At 39.6% G+C, this 20,000-nt stretch overlaps 1 protein-coding gene and 1 long non-coding RNA gene across 3 annotated transcripts in view; both read left to right on the forward strand.

Annotated features, from left to right (window-relative positions):
- Positions 1 to 56: 56 nt before the first annotated feature.
- On the forward strand, positions 57 to 13,883 carry LOC122776654 (deoxynucleoside triphosphate triphosphohydrolase SAMHD1-like). Of its 2 annotated transcripts, none has more exons than XM_044037285.1 (16): positions 57 to 325; positions 622 to 688; positions 2,157 to 2,229; positions 3,082 to 3,242; positions 4,045 to 4,160; positions 5,887 to 5,957; positions 7,331 to 7,516; positions 7,710 to 7,810; positions 7,903 to 8,011; positions 8,220 to 8,311; positions 8,404 to 8,519; positions 9,234 to 9,376; positions 11,013 to 11,108; positions 11,218 to 11,322; positions 12,184 to 12,321; positions 13,629 to 13,883. In XM_044037285.1, exons 1-16 carry the CDS (start codon positions 166 to 168, stop codon positions 13,752 to 13,754), a joined length of 1,860 nt encoding a protein of 619 aa, XP_043893220.1. In that variant the 5' UTR covers positions 57 to 165; the 3' UTR covers positions 13,755 to 13,883. The 2 variants fall into 2 exon arrangements, with proteins under 2 accessions (XP_043893220.1, XP_043893221.1); XM_044037286.1 differs by lacking the exon at positions 13,629 to 13,883 and adding an exon at positions 12,556 to 12,613 and having other exon boundaries at positions 58 to 325.
- Positions 13,884 to 19,185: 5,302 nt separating this feature from the next.
- LOC122777601 overlaps positions 19,186 to 20,000 on the forward strand; it is a 5,520-nt gene continuing 4,705 nt past the window's right edge. Inside the window, exons 1-2 of the long non-coding RNA XR_006361343.1 lie at positions 19,186 to 19,701; positions 19,777 to 19,833. This is a non-coding gene — a long non-coding RNA (uncharacterized LOC122777601). The remainder of the gene's footprint in view (positions 19,702 to 19,776; positions 19,834 to 20,000) is intronic.

Below are 20,000 nucleotides of genomic sequence, written 5' to 3' on the forward strand. Positions count from 1 at the left end.
ATCAAAGGTCTCGGTCTATGCTTTTATTTTGAAATGTAAAACAGGAAATGGTGTCTGCGTGTCAGCTCCCGGCTTAGTGTGATAAGCTGTGACACAGGGAGCGTGGTGGACAACACTGCCGGCTTCTACCGCGCTCGTGGCGACACGAATAACCGGCTGCTCGTCATGGCAACTCGAAAGCGATGCTCCATCCCCGGTGTCTGCTGTGTAACGCCGGAGAAGAGAGCACAGGTGTCCGAGCTGGACCACACGCAGTGGGGAGTTGAGGAAACGTGTCAGTACCTACGAAGAGAAGGTCTTGAAAAGTGGGAAGACACATTCAGAGGTTAGTTAAGTGGTTCCCAAACTTTTTCTGTTGGGTCCCCCTTTAGAGGAAGACATTTCCCGGGGGCCCTGTGACATTTTTGCTTTAGGGATACAAATAACCTCAATATTGCTTTGTGAGAAAGCAAATTTCAGATAAAAATATGAAATGTGCAATTATATTTATTATTATTACTATAACTATTTTTTAATCAATAAATACATTTGGATAACAAAGAATACTTTACAAATATCAATCATCGTGCTGTGTTTTGACTTTGAGCTAACGTTCAAACTGCCCTTCGTTCTGCCATTCAGCAGAAAAAATCACAGGAGTCGGGCTGAGGTCTCTGGAGGAACCTGATCTGGACAAGATTGGAGTGAAGTAAGTTGTTTCCACTGACCTGTGAGGCTGTGCAGGGGCGTTTCAAGAGACTTTGGGCCCCAGGGAATAGGGACTATGGGGTGGCCGTTGGGTTCTAGTCAGGCCTCGGTCATACGTTCTGCATTTTGTGTGTATACATGGCTCTATGAATACTTAAATAAATGTCCGTGTCAGCCTAGTGTTGTGTACCATGTGCAACATATCCAGTTCTGAATTATCGACGCCAGAATAAATCTTTAAAATATAGTGCAATATATTGTAAGAGGAGGGATCAGAGTATTAGAGTAGTAGTAAAGAAACTGCACCTTATTACATATGTATATTTATACTTATATTTATATATATATATATATGTGTGTGTAAATAATTTCCTAATTTCCTACTTGTATTACTTACTTGTATATTGTTTGTTTGTTCATTATCTATTGTTGAGCTGCTGTAACGCCGTTTTCTCTCCACTGTGAGATAAATAAAGCTAACTTAAATTATCTTATCTTATCTTATTATACTTGCGCATTCTCGACTTTTGAAAGCAAAGGTGGAATCAAGGATTTAACCACGCCCCTGGTGTGACGTCCTGCAGGTGTGCCAGAGGGGAAAAACACAGTGACGCAGAGCTGCTGCCAACTAATAGGAACAATGGCAACTGCTGATTTTGGAAGGCACAACTGACCGAACTGGAAACCCCTCCCGCTTCTCTGAAATCGTCGGTGTGCAAATATTTTGCATTTTGTCAATGACAAAACTCACGTGGTGTAAAACCGTGGTGTTGTCTCCACATGCACCGTAAGGAACGTCAAAGTAACTACGGAAATTGAACTCGTGCTAAAGCGATAACTAGCGCTATAGGCATGTTTGGTTTGGTTGGTGATGGCAGGACGTCATAAGTAGCTCTGATGGAGAAGCTCAACCTCCATGCTTCCATGGCCCACACTTCCCTCCAGCTGAGCTTCCTCTTTTCCACACTGTCCCAGCGTGTCCACTGCCCCTGTTTGCCAAGGGAGACCGCTTTGGCCCACCTTGCAGCCTCCTCCTGATGGCGTATTTTTTCCACCACAATTGTCTTCCGCGCTGGTGCACTGGCCTTACTCCAAGCTGGACGACTAGTGGTTAGCCCAAGGTCCCCTCTTCCACGCTGAACATTCCCCACAATGTCCGCATGTCTGAGGGCTAATGTTGCTTCCTCCACTGCTGCTGCTGGCGCCCATTTGCGCAACATCAACGATTGCATCAACAATCTTTATTCCTTCATCAGACACCGTATGACAATTTTTGCCACAACACTACCATAAAAAAAACCCAAAGAACTCAGAATATTGGTATTTAAGGAACTGAAATCAGAGAACTTGCTTTTTTTTTTGCAAAAACAAAAAATCAAAACGATGACTCGATTGCAACTACCAACTGTTTTCTCTCTTCAGCTCTTTCACTCTTCTCTTCATCCTGTTTGTTTTACTGTGTTGTGCAGGTGCCTTGGTGACCAACTGCAGATCCTGCGCAGTCTCAGGAAACTATGGCAGATAGCAAGGGAGCCAACCAAGGTAACCAGCTGCCGCATAATAGAGATAACAGAAAACAAAATCACAGAGAATCACTTCCTCTTTAGTTTCTTTTATTTGATTCTGCTCTCATTAAAAACACGTTTTTCTTGAAAGCAGTACACAGACGTGCCTTTTCAGGGTGGAGCGACCAAGCATTGTTTTGAAGGAGGGAGTCGATCTATAAATATAAAAATAACAATACATTTGTCATTATAGTTATATAAATAAGTGAATTAGTCCATTGTCACACATGGAAAGCTGTGTTTTAACATCTTAATGGCTGTCCTTCAGTTCCTCCGTGACAAAACAGACGCTCTCCATGACTTTTTTTTAGGAACACTGCATTTCTGTGCTTTTTGTCAGGCAACACCTGGCTAATAATATGATTGAGGAGCCCATAGACATAACATAACATTACCTTCATTATTAACCTCATTGACTGAGGCCCCGCCAACGCATCAGGGGTGGCCTATAAAGACATTGAAATATCAGGATGAAAAACGGCATAGTGACAATATCGGGATAACAACTCAAGGCTTGAGCTTCAGGGCCCCCATGGCCCCCTGTTGACCCAGTGAGCCTGATCAATAATCCCTGTCATGTATTTGATGCCATGAATGTTCACTAAATAAAATACACCCATGTGAGATGACGGTGATTTGTATTGGAAGATTTGCAGCCTTGTGATAGTGATTTTCTATCACTATCACAAGGCTGCAAAAGCCATATCGTGTTTGTTCTAAAATGATAAAGCAAACATTTGCTGTGTGTTTTGGATGTCCAACATTACAGTTATGGTTACGTGAGGTTTTGTTGTTTTTTATTAGCCGCTTGTGTTCCTCTTGTTTTTAGGTGTTCAATGATCCAGTTCATGGACATGTGGAGTTGCACCCTCTTCTCATCAAAATCATAGACACACCTCAGTTCCAGAGGCTGCGCAACATCAAGCAGCTTGGAGGGACCTACTTTGTTTTCCCCGGAGCATCACACAACCGATTTGAACACTCCATTGGGTGTGTAGTCACTTAGAAGTCTGACCCAGCCTTTGTTTGTTGATATGAGGTAGTGACTCACTGCGCTGCCGTTGCACGCACCTCCTGAACAACGAAGAGAATACGTGATAGAATACGATCCGTGGATGCGATCTTTTCAGTTTCCAGTTCTAGTTTGATAACGTAGTGAACATACTCTTAGATATCATGGACTTAAATGGTAATGTGTAACTTTAAAGAAAACCTAAATATTTTTCAGCTTTACAGCTTTCTACTACTGATTCTGATAAGGTCAAATTTATTTGGATTGTACTACCCTCCTCCCCATATGCACACACACACACACACATGCTTGAGTGTTGTGATTGCCTGTGATTTTGTCCTCCAGTCTCACCACAAATCAACGTAACTTCACCGTTTTCTTCTGCTGAGTAAAGGTGCATAGATTCAGGTCAAACCACACTCACAACTTTCTCATTCCTGCACACCGTCTGAAGCCCTTGCAGCCTTTGGATTTTGAACCCCAACAGGTTTTTAAGTGTGAACGTCCCCACTCAAGTTAGAACTGATCTTCAAAACTCTGATAAAAAGTCAAAGTCTTATGTGTTTTTGTGTCAAAAAAAGAAAACGCAGACAACTGCAACATTTGTTGTCATAAAGCGAGACTGCTGCAAACAGGTTGGCGTCTGACGGGAAACGCAAAGACATCACACAGCACAGTCAGCATTGATGTATCAGTACCTCACACTAACACATCGGGGAAAAAAACAAACCTGGATTTGAAGACTTAAAATGATTTTGATGTGTGTGTGTGTGAGGACAGGGTTGGTTACCTGGCAGGGCAACTTGTACAAGCTCTTAATGAGAGGCAGCCAGAACTCCTCATCTCTCGCAGAGACATCCTTTGTGTGCAGATCGCTGGGCTCTGCCATGACCTCGGTGAGTGAGCAGATGTATTAACTGGATTTACAGTGGGTACGGAAAGTATTCAGACCCCTTTAAATTTTTCACTCTTTGTTTCATTGCAGCCATTTGCTAAAATAAAAAAAGTTCGTTTTATTTCTCATTATGCGCGCCTGATGTCCGCGAATGCAGTTTTAAGATCATTTGAGGCGTGAAATTAGTCATTTAGAATCAAAAAATGTGGTTTGTGTATTAAGATGTGACGTATTTATAGTTTGGCAGCGACGGTATCGGAGGTGATCAGCCTCGCCTCAGCGTACACTCGCTGCGTACAGTGCGTGGGGCAGTGCAGCGTTACCTCGGCCTGTACTGATGAAATGATCCGCTGACATCGCTGTCATTAGATTAAGCCTCATCACAGAGTGTTGATAAATGAACAATAAATAAATAATAATAAATACTCTTAATAAATGCGTATATATTATTTTCTCATTTTAAATATTTAACTTAATTTATTAATATATTTTTATAGAAATATGTGTTCTCATGTATTATTATTCTGTGCTTTCATATTGAAGTTGTATGTTCAGTGAAGGACACCTGAGCCTCTTGGGCCAATGAGGTGTTGTGATTTTTTTTTTTCAGCCATGTAAGTTAAGGACATGGATGCATTGTTACGGACTGTGGCTAAGACTTGTTGTTGACTTTTCCTCCTAAAATGGCAGAAGAGATAGAAAATGTAACAAGTACCATGTGGAAAATACATATATTACAGCAGTGCAGTGTATGTATATGTATGTCCACAGGAGGATTGTGTGTGTGGGGGGGTGCTGTGCCAATCTCAGCTCAGCTGACATTCAAAGTCAAAATAAATAAAGCATTAATAATATACAAACTTTCAAACTGTCAGGTTGAAACGTTTACATTAAAAACAAAATAACGGGTCAACAACAAATCTATCAATCACCATCTAATGACAGCGATGTCAGTGGATCATTTCATCAGTACAGGCCGAGGTAACGCTGCTCTGCCCCACGCACTGTACACAGTGAGCGTCCGCTGAGGCGGGGCTGATCACCTCCAATGCCGTCGCTGCCAAACTATAAATACGTTGTATCTTAATACACAAACCACATTTTTGAATTCTAAATGAATAATTTCATGCCTAAAATTATCTTAAAACTGCGTTCGCGGACATCACGCGCGCATACAATACTTTCTTGTGTGCACGAGATACTTTCTCGTTAGCACGAGATACTTTCTGGTGCGCCCGAGATACTTTCTCGTGAGCACGAGATACTTTCTCGTAAGCACGAGATACTTTCTCGTGAGCACGAGATACTTTCTGGTGCTCACGAGATACTTTCTCGTGAGCACGAGATACTTTCTGGTGCTCACGAGATACTTTCTCGTGAGCACGAGATACTTTCTCGTGAGCACGAGATACTTTCTCGTGAGCACGAGATACTTTCTGGTGCGAAACGTTTAGTTTTTGTTTTTTTTCGATGTTCCTTTAGGGGCTCCGTACCCATTTGCGCCCAAGCTTCAACTTCCTGGCTGATGTCTTGAGATGTTGTTTCAGTATTTCCACATAATGTTCTTTCCTCATGATTCCATCTATTTTGTGAAGTGCACCAGACCCTCCTGCAGCAAAACAACCCCACAACATGATGCTGCCACCCCCCTTTTCACATATGTGTCTTTTTATATAGTGTATGTTAACTTCTGGTTTCAACTGTATATGTGTATATTTCCTTCTTAGGCCATGGACCATTTTCCCATATGTTTGATGGGATTTTCATCCCAAAGGCACGTCCAGGAATTAAGTGGAAGGTAAGATAACTTAGGTTTATACTTTGTGGCTAAAGCCAGCAGGTCAAGGAGATACAAGATCACATATGACCACATCAGAAAATCCTGTCCTGAGTGATCCCTCCATCTCACACATGAACACTATCAGACGCAATAGTTTTCTTATTTTTCTTCTTTGTATTTGAATGAAGGGCAGGGTCACCAGATCTAATCTTGTGTGGATCTTTTAGAATATCTGGATTTAATTCAATTCCAATCCCTTCAGTTACAATTCAATTCAGAATAATTTTTAGACACATTTTAATTTAATGACATATAGTTGGCGCTGACTGCGGTGTGCACAGTAGCTGCAACTAACAATTATTTTCATAATCGATTAATCTGTCGATTATTTTCTTGATTAATCGATTAATCTTTTGGTCCATAAAATGTCAGAAAACCGTAAAAAATGTTGAGCGGTGTTCGTCAAACCTGGAAATGACGATGTTCTCAAATGTCTTGTTTTTTCCACAAACCAAAATGATTCACTTTTAATGATTTCTTTGTTATCCAGAGCAAAGAAATGAAGAAAATATTCACATTTAAGAAGCTTAAACAATCAGAAATGTTGTTTTACTCATGGAAAAAAGCTTTGAACCGATTAATCGATTATCAAAATAGTTGTCGATTAATTAAGTAATCATTTATTAATAGATTCATTGTTTCAGCTCTAGTGCACACCCATGGTGCCGAGACCATTGAGTGGTTATAGGGGACATATTATGCAAAATCAACTTTTTAATCATTTTAATACTTATATTTGAGACTCTGGAGGCCCTACCAGTCGCTGTATGTGACAGCGGAGTATTCTTTTTTTCTTATGGTGGGGTGGTAACATTCGCGGTGAAATGCGCATGCTGCCGTCATAATGCGCAGGGAATTCAACATTGCGTGTTTTATCGCCGATGCTTACACTAAGGGGGACCATGAATAAAGGACTGAGTATTCTTTTTCCACACTTTGGCGACTGGTAGGGCCTCCAGAGTCCCAAATATAAGTATTTAAATTATTAAAAAGTTGATTTTGTATAATATGTCCCCTTTAACATGAATAGGAGCTTGTTTCAGCTTTTATAAATATTGGAACACAGGACTCTTCTATAACCTCGTTAACATCACTTATCTTTGAGGTCGAAGGTGTAGTGTTCAGAGAGATAAGCGTCGCCGATTAGAGTCACAAAAAGCTGCTTAGCACACAGTTATTATGTAAGCTTTTTACCACAGACCTTCTGTTTGGGAAACGTGACTGATAAGATATCATTCTCCTATTTTTAACTCCGATAATAAACTGTTTCTATTTGAGTCATGAGAGTCGCCAAGTGCCAGTCTTGATAGACGAGTCTGTGTCTGTTTCAGCACGAGACTGCCTCATTAGCCATGTTTGATTACCTGGTCGAAGACAATTACTTAATGCCGGTGTTGAAGCAGCATGGCCTGGTGATGCCAGAGGACCTGGTCTTCATCAAGGAACAGATCGCAGGACCACTGGACCTTAACGGAGATCAAGAGAAAGCTGCAAATTCTGCCAGTGGGAAAAAACCTGTAAGCATCATTAAGGGTTGTTTTTTTTATGGTTTATTGCCAGGTATGGATGGGCATGAACATTATTTGTAATAATATCAAAAAGATATGGCTTTAGTAAAATGACCAAGTCCGAGAGAATATGGACCAAAAAATCCCAACAAACAAATAAATCCTTAATCTCTAACTCTACAGTTGTCTGTTGTCTCCCCAGTGGCCATACAGAGGCCGCCCAGAAGACAAGTCCTTTCTCTATGAAATTGTGTCCAACAAAAACACGGGCATCGATGTGGACAAGTGGGACTACTTTGCCAGGTGAATTCTTGTTGGTTTGTTGTTTTGTTTAATACTCACTAAGATGTGTTGTCAGTTTAACGGCCTGACTCTTTCTCTCCTCTTCCTCTCAGGGACTGCCACCACCTGGGCATCCAAAACAACTTTGACTACCGCCGCTTCCTCAAGTTTGCCCAAGTGTGCGAGGTGGAAGGGCAGAAGAACATCTGTACACGAGACAAGGTGAGGGCTTTCGACTTTTAATCAGCTTTTATTCCATTTTTTATTTGTGTTACTATGGACAGTGGCCCCGCGATGGACTTGCGATCTGTCTAGGCCTAGGGTTTTATCTCAGCTTTCACCCAATGTCAGATGGGATGAACAATTCAGTGGAAATGTCACCTGTGCTCTCTCTCTCTTTCTCTTTCTCTCTTTCTTTCTTTCTTTACAGGAGGTGGGTAATCTGTACGACATGTTCAACACCAGGAACTGTCTCCACAGAAGAGCTTATCAGCACAAGGTCGGCAACATCATAGAGACCATGTGAGTAGCAGCTTCCTGTGCCACGTCCGCTTCTAGACTTTGTTGATATTGTATCCTTGTAGAGTGATGATGTCGTTTTGGTCATCGTCCAGGATCACGGAGGCCTTTTTAAAAGCAGATCCATACATTCAGATTGAAGGCTCAGGAGGGAAGACCTTCACTCTCTCCGGTGCCATAGACGACATGGAGGCTTACACCAAACTGACAGGTATGGGAAACATGATGGATACTTTCTCATAAAATAAAATGAAATGATTTATAGATAGATAGATAGATAGATAGATTTATAGAAGAGGTTCATATCAACATTGGACTATTGTTTCAAAGTTGTATACACATCAGTTAGAGGACTTACAAAAGAACATAAATCTATAAGAGCAGGGATGTTGTTGAAATTTATGAATGATTTTCCATTAAAATCAGCTGTATAGTAATATTATGTCTATCAATCATTTTTACCAAAGGTATAAACAGGTGAGATATATTGACATATCTACAAGGCGTAAAGTTTGTCTTTACGCCTTTGCCTAGAGTTTGTCACATGACACAGAGCATGACAGCATGTTTGTACCAGGGCATCAAGATAAACATTTACAGTTACACTTGACACTTAATTTGTCATTGCCATTAACTGCTCTGTATGCAAAATATAATATGTGATTACACAAACTAGTTCAGCCCTTGCTGTAAACCAATATTCCTTAATAATCTTCCCTTAACACTTGATTTCTGTCATTATGTCTACTGATTGAACTTAGATTTTAGATTTTAAGACAAAAGGAAGTCTTTACCTTGTAAACCAGTTTTGGCGTGTACAGTATCTTCCGCCTTCTGACGTCAGGTGGTGACGTCACGTGCCTCACCATCAGCTGTTGTTGTTGTGGAAGAAAAACAAACCATAAAACTTGTGTTTGTGCGATAGATCATGTGTTTGAACAAATACTCCACTCGTCCTCCAAAGAACTGACCGAGGCCAGGCAGATTCTTCGCAACATTGTCTGTCGACGCCTCTACAAGTGTCTGGGCCGAACTCACCCGCAGGAACCTCTGGAGGATGTCACCGAGGTGTGTGTCTGTGTCCCCTTCAGTGTGTGCCTTATTTTTTCTGGCTGGAGTAGAGATAACATCTCCTGGATCCACCTCCTGAAGGACGGGCATTTGTTAGATTTCCAATTCATTAGAATCACCCTGCGGGTTATGAAGCTGCAGAATGCTACTGCTCTCTTTTGAGCAATAGTGGTATATATTTCTGGGGATAGGGTTCCAAATACAGCAGTGAGGGGATTGGGTTTGAGAGATGCTTTGCATAAAACTGATAAACAATTGAAAATGGAGGACCAAAAATCAGCTAGGGAAGGACAGGACCAGAACATGTGGCCCAGTGACACTGGGCTGCCACACTTAGGACAGGTGGGGAGAACAGATAGGTATATTTTGGCTAGCCTGTCATTGGAATAATGCAACCTGTGGAATACTTTAAATTGAATCAGCCCATGCCTTATACAGATGGAGGAAGTATGAATGTTGAGGACGCACTTAGCCCAGACAATATCAGGAATTGATATTCCCAGGTCTCGTTCCCAGCTTTCTCTGGTTTTAGAGTATGATGGAGAGTCTATATTGTGAATAATGTTATATGCCTTGGAAATCAGACCCCTGTTCCAAAGATCGAGATTTAGCAAATCATACGTGGAATCTTTGTTTGGTGGCTTGGGCTAGTTTGGGAAATGTTTGGAGGCAAAACTGCGAGCCTGAAGATATCTAAGTGAGATTTTGGAATATTGTGGTCTCTTACCAGGGCTTTGAAGGACAGAAAGGGGCACAAAGGGGCTTGGGTTAGTGATAAAGAGGAGCAAGTCATCAGCGTAGAGCGCAGTCGTATGGGTTGAGTTTCCTCTTGTGATGCCCATAATCCTCTCATCAACCCTGATTGCAATGGCCAGAGTTTCTATAGCCAAGCCAAGTTGTTCTGTTTAGTTTTAAGCAAATGACTTACTACATTATTGGTAGAAAGATCATTGAATTCCATTTGTAAAAAGGTGTGCTCTTTATGTAGTTCTGGTGTGGAATGTATTGAGCATTTTCTATCGATGTCCGCAATAGACTGTTCATTTTCCAGCAGATGTTTATTTTGTTCTTTATTTTTATGTGCTACATAGGAAATGATCTGACCTCTAATATAGGCTTTATGTGATTCCCACAATGTGCGGCGAGAAATGTCTGGGTGGTCATTGATTGAATGACCTATTTGCTCAGCAACACATTTTTTAAAATTGCTGCATAACAAAAGAGAGGGGTCAAGCTGCCAAGTTCGCTGTGGACGGATGTTATCTGGAAAATGAATATCTAATTGTACAGGAGCGTGATCTGACACAGCAATACCGTGGTACTGGGAGTTGGTAACGTTCCAAATTTCATCGATTTCCAAATTTCCAAAAAGTTATTCCAAATTCAAATTTGAAGTTTACATATTCAAATTTGAAGTTATTCCAAATTGAAATGTGAAGTTAACATATTCAAATTTGACATTTACATATTCAAATGTGAAGTTTACATATTCAAAATTGAAGTTTCACTGCTCAGATGGAATCATGTTTTGAGAGCAGGAACAATCCAGGAGAAGGCAGTCCTACAACATTATGGAAGCCAACGATACCAAGATGAACTGACATGACACTTTTCTTTCTTTCACCTCTGTCAGGAGAAGAAAAACACCTGGAAAAAAGAACTGGCAGAGGCCTTCCCTCAGAACAACACTCGGGGTGTCAATCTAAACCCAGAGGACTTTGAAATAAGTGTGGGTTTTTCATTTCATTTCTTTTTAATCCCTTACTTTATATTCTGAACAAAAATAATACCTTAATGAGAATTGAAGTTGATTTAGTTTTGTATGCCCTTTCTTTTAGGTCATTGGTATGGACTATGGAATGAAGGAAAAGAACCCCATCGACAAAGTGCGTTTCTACTGCAAGGAAGACCCAACTAAAGCCTTCAAGATAGACAAGTATCAGGTAGGATGGAGCTAAAATCCTTATGTACACAAGCAACCACCACCATTTAATGGATGTAGGGCTGCAACTAATGATTATATTATCATACTCGATTAATCTGTCGACATTCTCCAATGTGATCAGAAACCAAAATTTAATTTAGTAATTGATTTATAATTGAGTCATGCAGCCCTAGATATGAAGTTATAAATGTGGATATAAAGCTGCACACATGTTGTTTCTCTGGACTTTATGATCTATATTACATGACCTTAAAATGCAGTTATTACCTTTCATTTCAGATAATACCTGCTTTATGTTTCTGAATTATTCGATTTTGATAATCGATTAATTGGTTTGAAGCTTTTTTTTATGATTGAAACAAGCTTTCCGATTGTTTAAGCTTCTTAGTATTTTCTTCATTTCTTTGCTCTGGATAACAAAGAAAATTTAGAGTTAATAATTTTTGGTTTGTGGACAAAACAAGACATTTGAGAACATCATCATTTCCAGATTTGACCAACACCAATCAACATTTTTTAAGGTTTTCCAACATTTATGGACTAAACGATTAATTGAGAAAATTATCGACAGATTCATCGATTATGAAAATAATCGTTAGTTGAAGCTCTACATGTTTTAAATAAATATGGTCAAATGTTGCAGAAATATATATTTTTTTACAATCTGTGTATTTTTTTTAATCGATATAGAATATTTCATTTACAATATTTCCCAAATTTCATATGAAGCATATCTTTTACTCATCTCAGGATATAGATATAATATCCACACATTGCCCCGCCCCATGCCACTGCCTACATTTTAAAATGTATAGCTCAAAAATGAACGACTATATGCTGCTGCTGCTGTTCTCGTCAGGTGTCAAAACTCCTGCCAGAGCAGTTTGCTGAGCAGCTGATCACGGTCTATTTCAAGAAGACTGATGACACCAGTCTGGACGCTGCCAAGAAGCACTTTGTCAAGTGGTGCATGGACATGGACTTCACAAAGCCTCAGGTAATAAAAGTCGTCTGCTGCTGCTGCTGCTGCTGCTGCAGTGTTAAGGAATTGTAGAAGTGTATTTGAGAGTGGGATGGTTGATTGTTTCTGTACGTGTGGCCCTGCTGTGATTTCATTTCCAAAGACGACTTCCTTCCCTTCTTCAAAACAAAAAAAGCAAAGAGGGGTCCATACAATAGCGCGGCGTCACGCGCTGCTAACTTCTGTTCTTTTTGATATGGTGACACACAGGAAGTGATGCTGTAGTCTGCTGCTGGAAGTCTTTGCAGAAAAAGAGCGGAAGATGATGGGGGGGGGGCGGGGCATCGTGATCGGATAGCAATTGGATCGTCTCCATGTGGACACTGGAGACGCATGCTAATACCAGGTGTAGATGCATGTGGTGAAGTGCTATCCAATCACTATCTGATCACAGAAAACAATCATTCTAATGTAAACGGGGCCGTGAAGTCAACTAATAGATGCACCACCATTGATTTGTGGTTGCAGCTAACAAATTATTTTTTATAAATCGATTATTCTGTCAATTATTTTCTGGATTTAAACAAGAAATCATTTGGTCTAGAAAATGTCAGGAAATGCCAATCAATGTTTTTCCCAAATCTCAAATGTCTTGTTAAATGTATTCCATCTTAATATCCTCTCGCTTCACAAATGTAGTTATTTGTATATACTGGCTTTACCGTTGGTACCTCATGAAGCCAGTGTCTTGGTGTGATGTGTATTTATTTTAACAATCATTTTATGACCTTGTATAATGCATTTCTTATATAATGTACCTTTAAAATCTGGAGGAGAATTTAACATTTTATGGGAGCATTAAAGCTCCCTTTCGTGCAAATTTGGGGATTTTACCTTCTATTTTACTCTGGATGGAAGCATTTCACATTTTTCACAGTCCTTCAGGAATTTGGATTCTAATTAATTTCATATATATGTATGTGATGGCCTTTCCATTTGACTCCCTTGGTCTTTGTCAGATTGATCAGCTTTATCATGAAAAAAATATATAAAAACTACTGTATCTGAACAATATTGGTATTGGCTGATACTCAAGTTTGTGATATTGGTGAGGATAGCCAGTTAGAAATGTCCGAAATGAAAGTATTTTAACCACTTTTCTGTGGAGGTTTTTTATGCCATGTTTGGATTATCGTTTTTTTACTTTATGAAATGTATTTTTTAAAAGTTCTAACGTGAAATGCTGCCGCCCTCTTGTGGCTGGAGGCCATAAATCAGAAGTTTGGCCTCAGAGCTACTGCAATGTTGCACTGTTCATTAATGACACTGTATGTCACACACAGGATGGAGACATAATAGCCGCTGAGCTGACCCCTCTGAAAGCCAGCTGGCGCAACCCAAGTCAAGAGGAAGACGGCAGCTGCAGCGCGGACACGTATCGAGCCAAAACTAAGCTAAGCTTTAAATGAGCGGAGGAGCGCACAGACATCTCTGTTACAGTTTTGGTGGATAGATGAGTGAGAATTCTATTTTTCTACAAGGTGAGCGTGTAGATGAGCATAGCAAAGCTAAAAAAAAAAAAGAAAAAAGTTTTATTATATATTTTATTATAAAGTTTTATTGAAGAAAAGATGAAAAGAAAGAACTCAGGGTTTTTTTTTAATAACCTTCAATAATGCATACGAACACACCTTTGCTTATTTACATCAGGGTTTATTTTAAGTCTGATTTTTAAGTCGATGCATTTATTTCACCATATGCTAAGCAATAACGTATCTTGTATTTGGATTATGAGCGCGCACACACACGCACACACACACACAGGATCTTGGTTTTAACTTGAGAAACTGTTTGGGAATCTGGTTTGATCTTACTTTGAATATATTTATTTCTCTTTTAAGTTTGGTTGTGGATTGTTATATCGCCCTTTATTTATTGTTCTGCCCATAGTTTGCTGAGCTTCACCTCTTATATATAAAATATTTTAAATGGTATTTATATATTTTTTTACTCTATACCATTTTCAATGTTTTACCAACAGCCTCATCAAAGTTGCCTCATAGCAGGGTTTCTAGTGTTTGAGTAAGAAAAATCTATATTTGGAAAAATGTAAAAGGGGGAAAGTAACGAGATTAGGTGAAGGTATTTCCTGTTGGGGGAAAAAAGTTTTAGAAATAAAACGCTTTCTCTCATTTGTGATTTGAATTTGTTGAAATACCAGCGGACACACGTGCACACAGTTCATTTCCATTGTTGCTTAAACTCTCACTTATTTTCTGGATTATTTAATTAGACATTTGGCCAAAAAAAATAGCAAGAATTAACAAACTTCAAGATTGATGGTGTCCACAAACCAAGATATTCAGTTTATGTGGTTTCAGAGACACAGAAATTGAACATAAAAGTGAGAGTGTCTCCAATATTATTTTAACGTTAGATAACTTGTGGTTTTTGGTCCGTGCCACAAAAAGAACGACAAAATTCAACGCAGTTTACCAACTGTAGGGGGCGCTTACATTGGTGCTATAATGGGAGGTTTACCAGAGGTTAAAGGTGACCATCTTTTTCTGCAGAAGTAATGTCTCATAAATGTTTAGAGGTCTACTGAGTATTAAAAGGAAAACACACTTGGTGAACGGCATCGTTCAAATGAGATGATTATGGTTCCATTATTTTATTTTTAAATATATTAGAAGCAAAAATGAACCCTGGAAGAAAACGATAGATGACAAGAAAACGATAAACGAGTGGATGAGGTGACTTCAGTGACATCTCAAATGTTCTCGATAAAGATGCCAAGCAAACCGTTAACACAGTGAAGGCAAACACCAGCGAGTGACAGCCACATAACAGAGTGTGGGGTTTAATCTATATGTGATCTGCTGGTAGCTCCGTGGTAGAGTGTGGGTTGTGGGTTCCCTGATTCCCTTCTCCGCTTGTCTACATGCCGATGTGTCCTTGGGCAAGACACTTAACCCCATGTTGCTCCTGGCAGAACTGTAGTGTAAAGCAGCTTTGAGTGGTCAACAAGACTAGAAAAGCCTTCTATTAATACAGGCCATTTAGCATCAAGCGCAGGGGCGTCCAGCTCATTTTAGTTCCGGGCACAATTTAAAGTAAAATAGTAAAATAATAGCATCATAACCTAGAAAGAGACTTTAGAGTTAATGAGGTATGTTTTTACAAGAGAAATTATGAACAAAGATCAAATTTCCTGAGAAAAATAAGTGCAATTTCAACAATAATACACCTGAGTTTACCGTTTACCAGTCCTGTATGAAGTAGCTTAAAGGGACAATTGATGATAATAGCTCAGTTGTCTTTCAACTGGAAGGTTGGGGGTTCAATTCCTGACTCTGCCGGTCTATCTGTGTCCTTGAGCCCACGTACAGTAATGAAGTATTTGTACTTTGTTACATTACAACACTGTCGCTTACACATAATGACAATTTGGAGATCACAGTGGCTCTACAAACATTTAGTAGCATTGTAGCATTTAATGAAATAAACAAATAAAAAAAAAATCATCCTGCGGGCCGGTTCTGACCCACGGGCCACATGTTTGACACCCCTGATATAGCGTATACCCATTACAAAAGGGCCAAGATTTCTGCATGACTGCTCAAAAATTAGAAACACTAATTAAGTACAATTATCTTTTCGGTTGTTGCACTGCTGATGAAGTAACTCATGTTGCTATGAGTGAGTGATTTATTTCTTTTTTTGAGTGCTCAGTCAGTTGCAATAATGGATCTTCACCCCTAGATGACGCCATTAACTCCTACACATTAGTCCTTTAACATTTACTCGGTGGATCGTTTATTTTAAAAGTATAGAAATTCTAATCAAAAATCAAATATTATTTCAACTTGAATTTAACATTGTAATATATACATAAATACGAACATTGTTTCTAATATCCGTGTGTGCAGATGTTTAGTATCGTGAACACAACGTCAAGGTGACGACAGCTGCATTCTCTTGTAATAACACTCTTTGAACACTAGAGGGAGCCATACGCTCAATTGTATTTAAAAAAAAAAACCTGTTATGTGCTGTGGTTCAAGTCTGAGGCAGGTGCTGCACCTTAAGTCATAGTTCTATTTATTTAGCCTACTATGTATATATGATATATCAATTATCAGATAAAAATCATTATCAGCTTTATCTATTTGTCTGTTTGAATAATTAACTATTTGCTACATCATTTAGTTTGACAATAATTTGATTTTATTTAATTTTACCAGGTTGATTTTGATCTTTATTTGATCTGTGTATACGCAGTATCCCCTCTCGTGTGGTGCTATTCTATTCAATTTAAATTTTTTTCCAATCCGTGCATCTGTTTTAAAAGTTTTATTTATTTACTTTTAATATAGTTTCTATTATTATTTATTCTGTGTGTTGAGGGTCTTTGATTCAAAAAGAAAGCAAATCACTCATCAAGATAAACTTAATAAACAAAAGAATAAATCACAAAGATTGGATCATCTCAGCGAAAATGTGTTTGTAGCATTCGCTACGTTACTGCGAAGCTCAAGTTAATCACCAAATATGAAATATCAATTGAAATATGGGATGAGCCTTTTGTTTTTGATGGTTATTCTAGGAGGAAGGTTATTCTACACAGGATGTATGCAGACACACACACACACACACACACTCACTTCCTCATCCTGTGGCACTGTGGCAGGCAGGGAATATCTACAACACACTCATAATGTGCAGGACCAAGGCCAACTGCCTGCTAGTATTTTTATAATCTTCATCCTCCCTGACCTGTTGCTCCCCTTCTGGCGCCAGTGGTCTCAGCCCTCCCCCTGCAAAGCCTCAACAGACACACACACACACACACACACACACACACACACGGTCCTGTATGCTTAGCAGCCCCTCCACGGATAATTGAGACCAGCTGTTGCAAGGTGCCTCTTCCCTCGACCCTGCACTCCTGCCACCACCACTCCTGCACATAGCCTCTTTACTGTTCTTTTTTTTCTATTTCAATAACCCAATAACAGTACACTCGTGCGCTCATCAAGTTTCTTCAAAATAAAATTGGCCTGTCGGGAATTACAGCTCAAAGACGTTTACGCCTTTAATGACTTGATGATTAATGGAATGGGCCACTTTCAATAAATAAAATGTAAAATTAGACGACTCTCCAAGAGGAATAGTTGCCTCACAGACCCACAACCCTCTGTCCCCAAAATTGTTCCCACATAATTAAGTGACTTGCGATCTAAATTACAATCAACAGGTTTTTTCCCTAGCTTATGCTCTTTTTTTGACATATTTTTTTTTGATGTTAAGGATAAAACATGATCTTGTCATGCCTAAACCACATTGTAATATATATTTTTAATATAATATCCCAACTTCCGTATAGAAGAAAAGACGAGGCGATAAATCATACACATATATTTGCTGTAATTATACACCATCAAACAAGAGCCTGGACCAGAGTCATTGATTTAATTTGCAAAAGCACCCAGAGACAATGACTCCGTGGTGTTAATACAGGAGCTTGTTGACAACAGCTTGTTAACAGCTCTTAATGTTCATGTTGACGGTGGCACAATTTACAAAGTTGCACCTTCAAATATACAATTGACTGAGCGACAGGTGTTTGTGTCCTGGATGCTGTAGTTTCACAGTAAGTATCTTTTGTTTTTTCTTTTTTTTTTCCCTGCATGAATAGTGTATTTAACTGTAAAAATTAGATGTTTTTCTGTCATAGTCACACCTAATTTCACAATCAAATACAGCGTTATAGCCGTAATTATCACAATGATTGATTTTTCAGGTAAAAGGGAGGATTTCTCGTGACGTGCACCTTGATAATCTTTGTTTGCATTTGAATGATGTCACTTCCTGCCCAGTTTGTTGTTTTTTTAAACGTATAGTAGTCTCCCTGTGGATTACTGTAAGGCAGGGGTGTCAAACGTAAGGCCCGCGGGCCAGAACCGGCCCCGCCGCAGTGTCCAATCTGGCCCATCGGATGAATTTGTTGAAATACTATATTTTTCACTTCCAGAGACCTGTTATATGCCCTTTGTAGATCCAGTGTGACATGTTTTAGTATTTTTATAATCAATTAATCTGCCGATTATTTTCTCAATTAATTTAGTAATCCATATAATCCATAAAATGTCAGTAAATGCTGACCGGTGCTTCTCAAACCTGGAAAGCACGACGTTCTCAAATGTCTCGTCTTGTTGTCCAAAAACCCCAAAATGAGTCCGTTTTAATGGTTTCTTTGTTTTGTGGAGCAAAGAAACCAGAGAATATTCACATTTAAGGGGCTGAAAAATCATGCTTTAATTCACTTAGTTAACGATTCATAATCTATTAATCGAGTAAGTGTAACGCTAAATTTAGTCATGATATTGTTGAAATTGTACTCATTTTTCTCAATAAAATGTCACATTCTGTAAAAAGAAACTTCATTAAATGTAAAACAAAGGAAAAGATGTTTTGAGTTCTTGTTGGCCGCTGAACTAAAATGAGTTTGACACCCCTGCTGCAAGGTAAACTTGGTATAGGCCAGAGATATGACCGAGGAGCCAGTGGTGATGACTGCGAGGTGCTGTGTCGTGGCTGGAATGTGAGGAGTTAAGGAGAGGAATGGGGGAGGAGGAGGGGGAGAGTTGCTACAGGCATGTCAGACTCTCTTTTCCAGCTGGTGCTGAGGGGTCAAACTGTGTGTGGATGTGTGCGTGTCATGGCCTCTCATTAGGGGGTAAGACACTGCGGCTCCAGACCCCCATGGTAGGATTGCTGGGTGAGTCTGCAGCAATCCTGCCACTTTGATGCCCCCACACCACCACACCACCACACTCCCACCCCCTGACACCAGGAGGTTAATGAGCCTCTGTAGGCATGCTGTTACTCTGTGTGTTGATAGAGTAAGGGGGTGAGGAGGGGGGAGAAGAGGTAGAGGGATCCTCCAGACGTCTGAAAACCTGAGGTGGTCAGATCAGATGACCAGACAGGCTGTGTGTGTGTGTGTTTGTTGCTAATGTGTTGGAGAATAATGTTCCAATATAACTCTGGAATAGTTTGAACCAACACCCTTGGCTCCTCCCACTTCCGTCTGCTCTGTTATCGATTTGCACTTTAAAACAATTGAATGGAAATGGAAAGGTTAAAAAAAAAAGGAGGTGGAATATCAATAAAATGTGAATTGCAAAGATTCAGTAAAGGATGAGGTTTAGATAACGAGTGAGTGAAATGGTGGAACGACAGCATAGCAACACGTCTGTGGTTAAAAATCACGATATTCCTGATTGTTATGTTTTTATTTCTGCATTATCACCTGAAACTAAGCATTGTTTGTTTTTTTTTACGTGACCCGAGGTTCTTCACTCGGGGACAACGTCCAGAAGCATCATCACGTCCCCTTACGTCACTCAGGTGAGTTTGTTGACAGAGATCATTTAATGTTTACTCGTGCGAGTAACGTGTGTACATTTACACATTCTCCTCCAGAAAAGGAGAGCGGCGAGGAAGAGGAGGAGGAGGAGCTCCAACAACACGACATTTAAGGTGAAACAACAGACATTAATGGAGGACATCCAGTTTGTCCATGGAATATTTACACCATCCTCACCATGTCATGGCCACATAAGTGGGGATTGTGAAAAAAAAAACAGCTCCCTCATTTCAAACTGTACATGTGTATTTCATTCTACATGAAAAAACAAACAAATGTT

The sequence above is a fragment of the Solea senegalensis genome, linkage group LG11, assembly GCF_019176455.1.
Source record: "Solea senegalensis isolate Sse05_10M linkage group LG11, IFAPA_SoseM_1, whole genome shotgun sequence".
In the NCBI taxonomy this organism is placed as follows: Eukaryota; Metazoa; Chordata; class Actinopteri; order Pleuronectiformes; family Soleidae; genus Solea; species Solea senegalensis.

Excerpts from the sequence above, each read along its gene's own strand:
- LOC122776654 (XM_044037285.1), top strand. The coding sequence starts at position 166 with ATGGCAACTCGAAAGCGATGCTCCATCCCCGGTGTCTGCTGTGTAACG. Across the intron at positions 689-2,156 it reads CTGGACAAGATTGGAGTGAA|GTGCCTTGGTGACCAACTGC; the intron begins GTAAGTTGTTTC and ends TGTGTTGTGCAG. Across the intron at positions 11,109-11,217 it reads CAGAGGACTTTGAAATAAGT|GTCATTGGTATGGACTATGG; the intron begins GTGGGTTTTTCA and ends CCTTTCTTTTAG.